Genomic DNA, 12,817 nt, shown 5'->3' on the forward strand with positions numbered 1-12,817 from the left:
AAAAGGGGTGGTGAGACAAAATGCTGCCATTCCAGTATGCTGTTGTTTTGCATTTCCAGTAATTGATGTCCTTTGCTCAGTAGTGACACATTATTGAACTTTTAAGGATTCCGTTATATCAGTATTGGAGAGGGATTAAAGCAATGAGAGTCTGCCAGTGTTTTAATCATTTTTTCCTAACTTTGGTCAGAGCTTCTCCACTTTTAACAACTTTGGGTTTAGGCCCTTCTGATTTTTCCATATGTCACTAAGCCAGATGATTACAAGCATTTGTTTGGCCTACATTTCCTTAAAAGTTCTGTCAGCTGAAGTCAACAATATCCACTAAAAAGTAGCTTTAAGTGTCTACCTGTATGGCTGGATAAAAAGAAAAATAGAGCCCCTGTCTTTCAAGGTCTTCCACTCAAAAGATTGGTAAGGCCAATACTGATAGATATAAAAAGCACATAAACCACTTTGATGGTGAATTTTATGGCATGTGAATTATGTGACAGTTTTTAAAAGTGCCTAGACTTTGAAACAAAAAATGCATAAATAACATTCTAGGGGTAAATACAAATTATGGAATAGTTATAGCAAATTAATAATGGGAGAATTTGGTCAGAGGATTATTAAGGGGGAATTTCTTTCTACTTCGAAATTCATTGAAGAGAGTGAATTATGAGACCTATTTGAAGGGAGAACAGAGAGGCTCTGGAAAAAGTACAATCTGGGCTTAAAACATAACTGGCAAGAAATCTGGTAGATGATGACATTGTGAAATGAGTCAGTGAATTTGAGCCAAGTGGAGAATGAGTGGTACTCACGGATGCGGATTAAGAAGGCAAAGAAAAATAAGAATCTACAACATGCATTTTTCTTCTGGGTTGTGCTGTTTTGTAAGTGTTTGGCTGCTCTTTTTCTAACTCTGTATTGCTCATGGCTCCCTGAATAGGTCATTGTTCGCCCACACAGGGCTTGACTTTAAACCCACTCCTGCTCTCAGAGGCATAGGTGAGGCATTGGTGTGGCTCTGTGCCCTTCAGAGAAGCCTTGTTCTTGTTCCTCAGAAAACATCCATCAGCAAATTGATGATGGGAGGTGGCCCGTCAGCACAGACCCCTGTAGAAGTCTTAAGTGGCAGAGTTTATGAAGAAACTTTGGCCTGAGAGCCCCTTGTAATTGTGCTGAGCTGATGGTGCCAGACCTAAAGCCTGATCTTGTGTTATTTTCCACTAAAATGTAGTGTTTGAAGAGAGACCAGTTTTAGGTAATCAAATGTTCTCAGTTTATTAGGGATGGTGTCCAGTCATTTGAAAGAATAACCAACTGACATCCCATTCTGTTACATTAAAATCATGGCTTTAATCTTCCGGGAGAAGCTGAACCCTCTAGACCCCCGTGAAATGTTTAATCATCACATCTATTACAGATTGTAAATTTAACATCATGTAAAGCCCGACTTAGGCATAATTTTCTTCTTCGATTGTTGTATTTTTTTTTTTTTAATTTTAAATTACCAAGGAACCTCAAACCAGTTACCCAGCTATACGTTAGTGTGGACGCCAGCACCAAAGAGAGCCTGAAGAAGATTGACCGCCCGCTCTTCAAGGATTTCTGGCAAAGATTCCTCGACAGTTTAAAAGCCTTGGCTGCAAAGGTAAGAATTATGACATCTTAAAAAAAAGATTTTTTTTTTCTTTAAAAAACAAAAAAAAGGCTAAAATCTTCAACTTTTTTCTAGACTTCCACTTTTATTATTCAGTAAATATTTATTGAGTTCTTCTTAAGTTTCTAGCACTCTGCCTTATATATATTATATGTCCTTCATGTATTTCAGGAGAGAGGTGCACACTCCCAAAGCTAATTAATAAAACACGGGTAAGCGCAGTACATAGCAATCCTAGAAGAGGTGTCAGCAAATAGTATATGTTTAAATATGAAGTTAATTTTCCTGAATTTTTAGAACAAAATTTCCTACCCAATAAGGAACTCAATCCCAGAATGTCCGACCCCAATGTCTTTTCCTGCAAACAGTTGCTCCTTCTTAAGTCTTCCTATTCTTTTTGACCTAAGGTACCTTCTGGTTCTTTTCCATTGGCCCCTATGTCGATAGTTGGTATTTTCTGTTAGTTCTACCTCTTCTTCTCTTGTAGCCATTTCCCCTTTTCTGTTCTCTTTGCTTCTACCCTGCAGTTCCTCTTGCTTTACCCAAATCTAACTGATACTGACAGTCACTACAGGAGCTTAAAAAATTACAGTTTCCTATTCCTAGGGGGATTTGAGAATCTGCATTTTAAACATCTCGGGTGATTTTTGATGTGCAGCCAAATATATGGAAGTCACTGTCCCAGAAAACCTGCCTTTCTCTCCTTTGCCCGGCACTTACTGTGCCATTCCCACCCCATCGCCGTCTGGCTGCAGTGAACATTTCCAGACTCATCATTCACCATGTTCCCCAGGAATGCTACACATCCCTGCTTGTCTTGCTGTTTCTGCAGGTGTGCCCAGCACTTGTCCCGAGTTGTTGTTACCTCCTCAGAACTTAGACTGTCCTTTCTTTCCATTTCTTCGACTTGTAGAAATTCTATGCAACCTTCAAGTCTCAGCTTCATTATTACCTCTACTGCGAAGCCGTTTTCAGTTGCAAATAGCTGCCCCTGTCTCCCTTCCCAAGTTTTATATCTGTAAATACACTTCATTTCCTCTGTTTTATCCTAGCTTCTCTCTCCCCAGCTGGACTCCTTACTCATGTCTGAATTCTAGCACAACATATTTAATGGTATTTGATAAATGTTTGTTAAAAGAATGAATGAGTGGAGACTCAACCAGAGCTCTGTAGTAGTAAGATGTACTGTACACATTTTCTTGACTTTTCAGCTATCAGAACTGCCTCGCACCTCCCCCCTCCCCCCCGCCCCCTGTTTTTATGCTTGAGAAGTTAAATCAGTGCCTTTTTTGGTGATTAACACTGACATTATTTAAGACATTCAAAATAGGCATTGGTTTCTGATCTGTCTTGGATTATTTATAAAGCTAGCAAATCAGATGCTTTTTGGTTCCTAAATTTTCTTCGTCTCTGGACTTCACCTTCAGCTGTATCCTCATTGCTTATTGCTGAAACAGGAGATACATAGCATAAAAATCAGAACGGATTTAGATGGAAGTAAACAGCAGGGGCTGGCAGTCTCAAACACATATGAGATTGTTATCTAGACCATATCCTGAGTCGGAGTGTGGAAGATGAGAAATAGGCATTAGCAGAATGGCTCAATAGCCTCCTTTTTGCCTTTTGGCCAAAATTTTCCATAAAATGAATTCGTGTCTTGAAGTTACAAGTAAGCCTTTGGATGTCCAGTTCAGTTGTAAGTACTCTGGATTGACTCATTGATAGTAACGCACTAACTTAAAGTTCTACAATATTTTCTAACCCATGAGCTTCTTACATATAATATCATAATTGTGTCCACGTAACTCTAGTTGAAAAAGTTTCCTTGGGCTGTTTAAAGTAGCTGCTCTCAGATTAGGGCAATTGTTCTCTAAGCATTTTGTAGCAGTTAGTTTATGTTTCTCATTCTTGTATTGTTTATACTGTCATTTAAGAAAGATCTGCAGCAGGAAGCTGCTGTCAAAATAAAAAGTTTTCTTTAAATTAACTCAAGCTATGTTATTTCCTTTTGAATGTCTGATATTATTGGTACATTAGATACTATCAAGAAAGGTCGACTTTACTGCTGTATAATACTGAAAAATAAGACATTTATGTTGTGACTATACTTATTAGCTAGGGTCAAATATATGATCACTATCATCTGATAATCATTTGAGTTTTTAAATGAAAACTTTGAAATTAAATTGATATTTGAGATGTTTCAATTAGAACATCCATACTATTATCTTCTGTTACTTGTTTGAGATTTTAGTATACCTGAGCAAGAAAAGACATTTGAAGAGAAAGAATTTCTTAAACTTTATAAACAAAGAAATCCGATTTTTCCTAAGCTTTTCAGCCTACATATGATCTAGTACCACCCAAAGTAGAAGAAGGTAGCATATTTTGTTTTATTATTCTTGGCAAGTATAAAGGTTACATTTCAAGATTTTTATCCTTTGTCTAAATGTTCCTTTTCAAATATGAGGGGAGAAATAGATTGGTATTTGAGTATGTGGGGCTAAAAAGCAATTCCATCAAGATAACACAGCATAAAATGTGTTAGCTTCAATTTCTGGACATGACAGCTACTTGTCAAACAGTCCTTTTTTTAAAAAAATAAAAAGAAATCCGTCTTGTGCAAGACAGCACTGCCTACCTTTGGCAGTAGACTTTTTTTTAAATAAATTTATTTATTTATTCATTTACTTAATTTTTGGCCGCGTTGGGTCTTCGCTGATGTACGCGGGTTTTCTCTAGTTGCTGGGAGCAGGGGCTACTCTTTGTTGGCGGTGCACGGGCTTCTCATTGCAGTGGCTTCTCTTGTTGTGGAGCACGGGCTCTAGGCGCGTGGGCTTCAGTAGTTGTGGCACGTGGACTCAGTAGTTGTGGCTTGCAGGCTCCAGAGCACAGACTCAGTAGTTGTGGCGCACAGACTTAGTTACTCCGCTGATGTGGGATCTTCCTGGGCCAGGGCTCGAACCTGTGTCCCCTGCATTGGCAGGTGGATTCTTAACCACTGCACCACCAGGGAAGCCCTGGCAGTAGACTTTTATCAGCAGTGTGACCAGATGTGTTTCTGCTGGCACATTATTATGCCAAGTTGAAGATCCAGCAGGAAATGGAAGTAATTAATCCTTTTCCACGTTTGAGCAATGATACTGATATTCTTGAAACCTCATGTTTGAAAGACAAAAATAATTTCCCGCATTACATATTTTGGGGTATCCAAAATGAACTTAGTTCTATGGATGTGAGCATGCATTGACCTGATGTTGTCAGAGGAATGTTGTCTCACTGTTAAGGGCTTATTGTACATTAATGAGATGGCTCTGTATCTAATATTTAAATAAACCAAAGTATCCATGTGACCTGCAACTGGCAGGTTTTAAAAAACAAATGTTTAATATTTGACCTTATCTCTGATTATAAAAATTACACGTTGAATATAGAAATTTGGGGGGAAGTAAAGAGAAATATAAAGAAACAAAGCAAGAAGCTACCTATAATTCCAGGACCTTGAGGCAGCTACTACTGACGTTTTGAAGTAGTACTTCTAGTTAATCCTTTGAGGGGGAGAGAGTGATTTGTTTTGCATATATGATTCAATTGTACATGTTGCTTTTTGTTGTTGTTAACACCAGGTCATGAGCATTTTTGCATGCTATTAAAGTTTCTCTGTGACCTTCAGGTTAAAGACAGCATAGTTTTTCATCAGTAACAGTGTGAGATAATATATATATTGGTCTCTGCCCCCAGGTCCCGGCACAGAGTTCCTAAAGCCCTTGTAACTTTCTAAGTGATAAGAGCGCTAGGAGCATCTTTTATTCTAATAAGGCACCTTGGAATTTTCAGCACCCCCCTGCCCCCCGCCCCCACACCCCTCTCTAGAGAGGGGAGATGGGCTGGAAATGAAGTTAGTAATTGATTGTGCCTGCGAGAGGAAACCTCCATAAAAATCCCACTAAGGGGTTTGGGGAGCTTCCAGGTTGGTGAACATATCCACCTATCAGGAGGTTGATGCGCCCCCAACTCCATGGGGACAGAAGTGCCCGTGCTCAGGACCCTCCCAAGACCTCGCGTTATGCGTCTCTTCATCTGGTTGTTCATCTGTACCCTTTCATAAACTGGTTAACCTAAGTCAGTGTTTCCCTGAGTTCTGTGAGCTGCTCTAGCAAATTAATCAAACCAGAGGAGGGGGTTATGGGAACCTCTGATTTAGAGCCCATCAGCCGGAAACACAGGTGATAACCTAGACTTGGGACTGGCCTCTCAAGTAGGGTGTAGTGTCAGAATTGAGTTAATTTGTAGGACACCAGCTGGTGTTGCAGAGAATTGCTTGGTGGGGGAAAATCCCCCGCACATTTGGTGACCGGAGGTGTCAGAAGTGAAGTGTTGTGTGTGAGTGGTAAAGCAGACACATGGGAGAGAAGACTGGGTTTTTCCCTCCTCACTCAGTTTCCTGCTTGTTGGCCAGTATCAGGGTCTCGCAAGAGTGTGTTCCAGCCTGCTTCTTCATATCGTGGGGGCCTGAGTGTAAATCAGGTTCCTGTCCTGAGCACACCTGAGAGGGGGCCTTGTGCCTCTGCCGCTCTCCAGTTGCAGCATGCACATTTTGTTACTTTCTAACATTTCTAAAGTCAGATGGCCAGAGATGGCATGTCATATTTAATTGCTAGCATTGTTACTTTCATAAAGGAGAGACATAAAATGATGGTACATAAAATAATTGTGTGTCTTACAATCTACAATATCTTAGAGTCAATGAAATAGCCTATCTTCTTCCCTCCCTCCCTTTTAGGATAAGCTAATCACCCCTCCATCATTCTGACTAGTTCCCCTGCTTATTGATCTATTTGGTTTATTTCCACCTCCCCGTGTTGATGCCAAAGTCTTCTCTTGAGCCTTAGTCCATCTGGCTGTGGTCTGGATATTTGTTTCTTATTATTATCTTTTCTTAGGCCTTATCTTGCCCTTTACCCTTATCTAACCTGTGTGTACCCTCTCTGTAGGCATGGGTCTTCCAGGGTGTTCATTCCACCCATCTTGGGTTTAATGCCATTTCACCCTCCTCTGGTTGGCTAAAAGGATATTCTGGTTTTAGCCACTTTTGAAATCAGACCAAGACTGCTGACCTTGATCTCTCCCATGGTGTTTTCCAAAGCCAGTGCCTACGAACTGTTTGGCTTCCCCCAGCCCCAGAAAATTCCCTAGTAAATAGGTTTTCTCCAGACCTGACTTCTGCCTAAGCTTATTAAGGAAAGATGAACGTGTTGCATCTTAGGTTCATGTTGAGACATTAAGTGATGTCTAGTAGATCATTGCTTACATGACTTGGGGACTCAGAGGAATGTTGGAGTGTGAATATGTAGATTTAGAAGTCATCTCTGTAGCAGTAGATTGCAGGTGAAGGCAAGAAAGTGGATGGAATTATCCAGGAAGTGTCTAAAGAGGGCCAAAGAAGGAAGCTTAGGGAAGACAACTTTTCAAGCTTTCAAGATGAAGAGCGTATATAGAGAGTGACTCTGGGAAGAATTTGATAATGGTGTTGGTACAATCCCATGCAAGTATTGTGTATTACATACAATTCAAAGAAACAATGAGTTTTCATGAAGATATTGAGGGAAGGTTAAGGGGTGATGAAAAAGAAACTTGGTTTACCAGTTGGCTTCTAATGACTGTGTCAAAAAGAAGTAGAATACAGTGTTTTGCATAGAAACCATTGTGTAGTGGGTCGAATGGAAGGATGGAAGTGGGGAGAGTGAACAAAAGATATTAACATAATGACTATTAACCTTTTGAACCCAGAGCAATAATATTGTTTAATGAAGAAATTAAAGGCATTTCCTTTTATGAGGTTAAACATTAGATAACCATATCTGCTAAAAACAAGTTAGAAAATAAATATTCCCATAATGAAGAAAATAAGATGACTTACACGCCACCAGAATTCAAAGGTAAAAACACTATTACTATAGTGCTGTTTTTCTTCCAGAGTTTATGTGTATATAAGTGTGTGTGTATTTTAATTCATGTGTATATAAGTGTGTGTGTATTTTACTTATAAAATGAGATCGTTACATATTTTTACAAGTGTACTTTTTATTTAAAATATCATGAACAACTCTGGCAACTTCTGTCACCATACATTATTTTGCCCATTCTTGAACTTTTACATTTATTTTTGATTTGACTATTTTTGACCTTTACACAAGTAGAACCATTTATTATGTATTCCTTTGTGTCTGATTTTTTTTTTTTGCTCAGTAACCTGTTTGAGATTTCTCCATGATGTTATATGCAATAATTCATTCATTTTTACTGCTATATAGTATATGACTATACAACAAACTATTCAGTGTTTCTACCATTGGTGGACATTTGAATTGTTTTATGGTTTTCACTATTATGAATAATTTTTATGGACATTCTTGTAGATATATGAATATACCTGCATTTCTGTTGGGTAAATATGTAGACCGGAATTGTTAGATTACAGGGTAAGTGTACATCCCACTTTAGTAGATACTACCAGTTTTCCAAAGTAATTGTACCAATTTACATTTCTACCAGCGGTGTGTGAGAAGACCAGTTGTTCTACATTCTCTGACCTCCCCCCCACTTTAAAATTTAGCCATCTTCATTGTTGTTTAGTGATATTTCACTGTAGTTTTAGGTTGCATTTCCCCAGTGAATACCTTTCAATTTGAATACTTTTACAGATGCTGATTGGACATTTGGCTATCCTTTTTATGTGAATTATGTGTTCAGTTCTTTTGTTCCTTATTTATTTGGATTATTATTGATTTTTTATTGACTTGTAGATGTTCTAAAATATATGCTGGATACAAGAGCTTTGTCAGACACATGTTTTCAAGATACCTTCTAGTCTGTCTTTGCCTTTTTACTCTTAATGATATATTTTGATAAACAAAAGTTCTTAATTTTAACAAAGCCCAATTTATTAATTTGTTGAAGTTTTATGGTTAGTGCTTTTCATGTCCTGTTTATGAAATCTTTGTCTACCCCAAGGTCATGAAGATATTTTCTTATTTTTTTTTGTAAAAGCTTTATTTTTCTTTCACATTTGGGACTATGAATCATCTCAAATTAATTTTTTTTAGGGTAATTTGAGGAGGGTTTATTTAGTAAGGGCTTAATTATAAAAGTGTATGGAAGGAATAGGGGAACCACTGGAATTGTGCCAAGGATCCTGGGGCCAGCAGCACCAGAGTATTACCATCCGCACAAGCGTCCAACAACAGGGGGATTGATTGCTAATATGAGTGGCTGACACTCACCAAATATTGGGTGGAGAGAGCTTTAAGCTTCCCCTTGTCCGTTTTTGCATTCTGATAGAAGTTTAGGGCGTATTTCTGGGCAAAGCTCTCAGGGGATACAGTTTTGGTAAGAGGGAGCAAAGAGTTAATTCAAAACTGTTGTTCATGCTTTTGCCCATAGGTAGATGAGGACTAGGTAGGCTGGGAGCTGGTCCTTCTTGGGGGGATTCTCTGACCTGGGGAGGCCTAGCTAGACCAAAGTACAGCCCAAAGGAAGGAGTAAGTGGTTTGGGGCAATTCTGCTGAGGGTCTGAAGGACAAGGTCTTGTCTTGGGGATACCTTTTTCTTTTTTTTTAAGGAAAAAAAAATTTTTTTTTTCAATTTTATTGAGAAATAATTGACATATATCACTGTATCAGTTTAAGGCCTGTAGCCTGATTGTTTGAGTTACATATATTGTGAAATGCTTGCCACATCCATCTTTTTATGTTTTTATGATGTTAATTAGCATTCTTTTACTTCCACTCAGAGAACTCTCCCTTTAGCATTTCTTGTAAGGTGGGTCTGGTGGTGATAAACTCCCCCAGGTTTTGTTTGTTTGGGAAAATCTTTCTCTCTCTTTCTGTGTCTGAAGGACAGCCTTACGGGGTATAGAATTCTTGGTTGACAGTTATTTTCTTTCAGTATTTTGAGTATGACAGCTCATTCTCTCCTGGCCTGAAAAGTTTCTATTGCAAAATTCACTGACTGTTTCATGGGAGTTCCCTTGTGAGTTCTCTTTTTTCTCTCACCACTCTTAAAATTCTTTCTTTGACTTCCGACAATTTAATTGTCATGTGTCTGGGCGTGATCCTGTTCAGTTCAACCTATTTGGGTCCTTTGGGCCTCATGGATCTGGATGTCCATTTCTCTCCTGAGGTTAGGAAGTTTTCAGCCATTATTGCTTTAAATATACTTTCTGCCCCTCTATCTTTCTCTTGTCTTTCTGGAAATTCCCATAATGCGAATATTGTTTATTTTCATGGTATCCCATAATTCCTGTAGGCTTCCTTCAATTTTTCATTTTTTTCCCCTTTTTGTTCCTTTGACAGTTTCCAATGTTCTGTCCTCCAGGTTGCTTATTATTTTGTTTTGTTTTCTTTTTTAAATGCGCGGTGAGTCTAATTTTGAAACTCTATTGAATTCTTTAGTTCAGTTATTCTATTTTTCAGTTCTAGGATTTCCGTTTGGGTTTTTTTGATGGTTACTGTTTCCTTGTTGAACTTCTCATTTTGTCCATGCATTGTTTTCTTAATTTTGTTTAGTTGTCTCTCTGTGTTTTCTTGTAGTTCACTGAACTTCCTTAAGAGGATTATTCTGAGTTCTTTGTGTGATATTTCATCAGTCTCCATTTCTTCAGAGTCAGTTGTTGGAGCTATTAGTTTCTTTTGGTGGTTTCACATTTACCTGATTTTTGATGATCCTTGGTTCCTTACATATTTTTCTATGCATTTGAGTAATTGGGCTCTTCTTCCAGACTTCACAGGTTTGCTTTGGCAGAGACAGTTCTTCACCAGGCAGCTCAGTTTGGGTTTCTGGGTGTGTCTGCTAGTAATGTCCTTGGGCAGCTGGGGCCTGCTATTCTGGTCTGTTTTGGGCGAGGCACTTGTTTGAGCTCTGAGAATGGGGACGGGGGGCAGAGTGCCACCGCCTGAGAAGTTTGCATAGCGCTGCTGGCTTGGTTCCCCACACAAGTGAGGCTGGAGGAGGGGCTCCGTGGTTGCCTGGATTCTCTGATCAGGCTTACTCAGTGGTCCTGACTGTGTACTATATTCTGTAGTAGGTGGGACTGTGAATTAGCTTCCCTGCCCTGGCAGGCCAGCCAGATGGGATCCAGGTCCTGTATAGCTGGTTGTTTGGGGTTCTGAATCAGGCCAGAGTGTGCACTGAATTTCCTGGTCAGGGGAGGCCATCGGTTTTGCTCTGCAGATCAGGGAGGCATGGGCTGTGCTCTCTGTTCAGTGCCGCTGTACATAGGGCCGTTGAATGGGCTGTGCAGCTTCCCCTGTGCTCTGGTCAGACTCCCTGGTTGGACAGGCTGAAGGCTGTATTCAGCAATAAGTGGGCCTGTGAATTAGATTCCCAGCCTGGGTGCAGCAGGAGAAGAAGCTCTAAAACTGGTAAAGCTTTTTGTTCTCACACCCCAGGTTTCCTGACTGAGCAGGGCCATTGGCTTTGGTCTGCAAACTATTGGCTCTGCCTGCCCGCCTCTCCGCTGGAGTCCTTCTGGGCTGCACAGCTTCCAGGTGTTGTCACCAGCCCTTCTGGTCAGATGAGGCTGGAGGACACTGTCCAGAGTGGATGGGATTGTGATTCAGCTCCTCGCTTGGGCACAGGCAAACCGGGCTCTAGGGCAGCAAAACTCCGTGTCTGAGGATCCGAATCAGGCAGATCTGCCCCCCGCCACGTTCCCTGGTCAGAGCGCGCCCTGGGCGCTCTGCAGGTGAGCAGAGCCGCTGGTTGGGGTCACCGCCTGGGCACTGCAGGTGTGAACTCGGTCTCCCAAGATCCACGTGCTGGTTGTTGCAGGCCCCTCCCCGCTTCTCTGTGGCAGCCAGATTCTGAGTGTTTGCGCCCGAAGAGTCCCTGCGGTCCCCGTGGTGCAGTGTCAGAGTAGGGGCTCCCACAGAGCCACCCATTTTGCTGGGGGAAGGGAGGGTGCTGCCTGTCCCCGCTGGGTTCTCTTTTCCTATTGGAGGAACCGGAGACTTGGGAGACCCCGCTGTGTGCTGCTGCACTACCCTGGGGGAGGGGCAGTGTGGTCAACCTGCAGCCCCTTCTCTTACCTTCTGTCGCAGTCTGTCTTGGTCTCTGTGGTGCAGGGGGTGCTTCAGCCTCAGCCCCGTGTTCTAGAATTCTCTCAGTGGTGTCTTGTTTTTGAATAGTTGTTAGTAGTTCTTCTGAGAGGGAGTGAAGCCAGGAACAACCTGTGTTGCCCTCTTGGTGATGTCACCCTCAGATACATTTTTATATATGGTATAACATAGCAAGTCAAGGTTAATTTAAAATTTTGAAATCTGGTGCTCTAGGTCTTCCAGCTTTTTCCTTCAACATCTAGTCATCTTTCTCTTTGTGAATTCTGCCTTTGGTGATGTGTTTAAAAAGTCCTCACCCGCCTCTCCTGGGTTATAAAAATATTTATGCATATTTTCCTGTTCTTTCATGGCCTAATTTTAAAAAACTTGACTCTTTAATCCAACTGGGATACAATTTCGTATTCACTTTTATTTAGTTATCCAGGATCATTTATTGAATAATTCATCCTTTATGCATTGACATGATAAGCTTATTGTATACTGAAACTTATATCAGTGCCAGTTCATTCCAAGGAGATGCTATATGTGTTGATTTTGACCTTTTTTTCCATTAACAGTGTGTCACAGACATTTTTTCCACAGTAGTAAATGTAACACTTCAGCACTGTTCTTATTGTCTGGGTACTGTCTTATTCTGTGGGTCTAACAATTTAATTTGCAGGTCTTGTCTTTGGTGGCTTTCCCTTTCTCTCTCCTCCTCCTCCTCCTCCCCCCCTAGTCTGTATCCAGCACTTATGTGCCAGCGGTGCCTTGTGCTATCTTGTAACACGCCATCATAGTGCTTACCACGGTGGGTTGTGATTGCTTAGTTAATTGTCTTTCTTCTTGCAAACTGAAAGGTCCCGGGGAGAAGGCACAGTGTGTGTCATGTCATTTTTGCTCATTGTTGTTTTCCCAGCTCTTATCACAGTGTGACACACAATAGCCACATGATAAATGTTTGGTGAATGAACAAATTAGATTTATCTCCTTTCCTTTTGATGTATATTTCATCGTTAACCCAACAGTCTGTCTTGTGTAGCAGTTAAGAGCTTGGGATTCTTAAATAAGA

The 12,817-nt window shown here is 40.5% G+C and overlaps 1 protein-coding gene across 3 annotated transcripts in view; it reads left to right on the forward strand.

The window, feature by feature from the left end:
* Nucleotides 1-12,817, forward strand: part of LOC309646222 (S-adenosyl-L-methionine-dependent tRNA 4-demethylwyosine synthase TYW1) — a 229,241-nt gene that overhangs the window by 83,787 nt on the left and 132,637 nt on the right. For all 3 annotated transcript variants that reach the window (XM_082432337.1, XM_082432336.1, XM_082432335.1), the window contains exon 13: nucleotides 1,504-1,639. In XM_082432337.1, the coding sequence (XP_082288463.1) occupies nucleotides 1,504-1,639 (136 nt within the window). The remainder of the gene's footprint in view (nucleotides 1-1,503; nucleotides 1,640-12,817) is intronic.

Source organism: Balaenoptera physalus (genome assembly GCF_965194825.1).
Source record: "Balaenoptera physalus genome assembly, chromosome: 16".
Classification (NCBI taxonomy): Eukaryota; Metazoa; Chordata; class Mammalia; order Artiodactyla; family Balaenopteridae; genus Balaenoptera; species Balaenoptera physalus.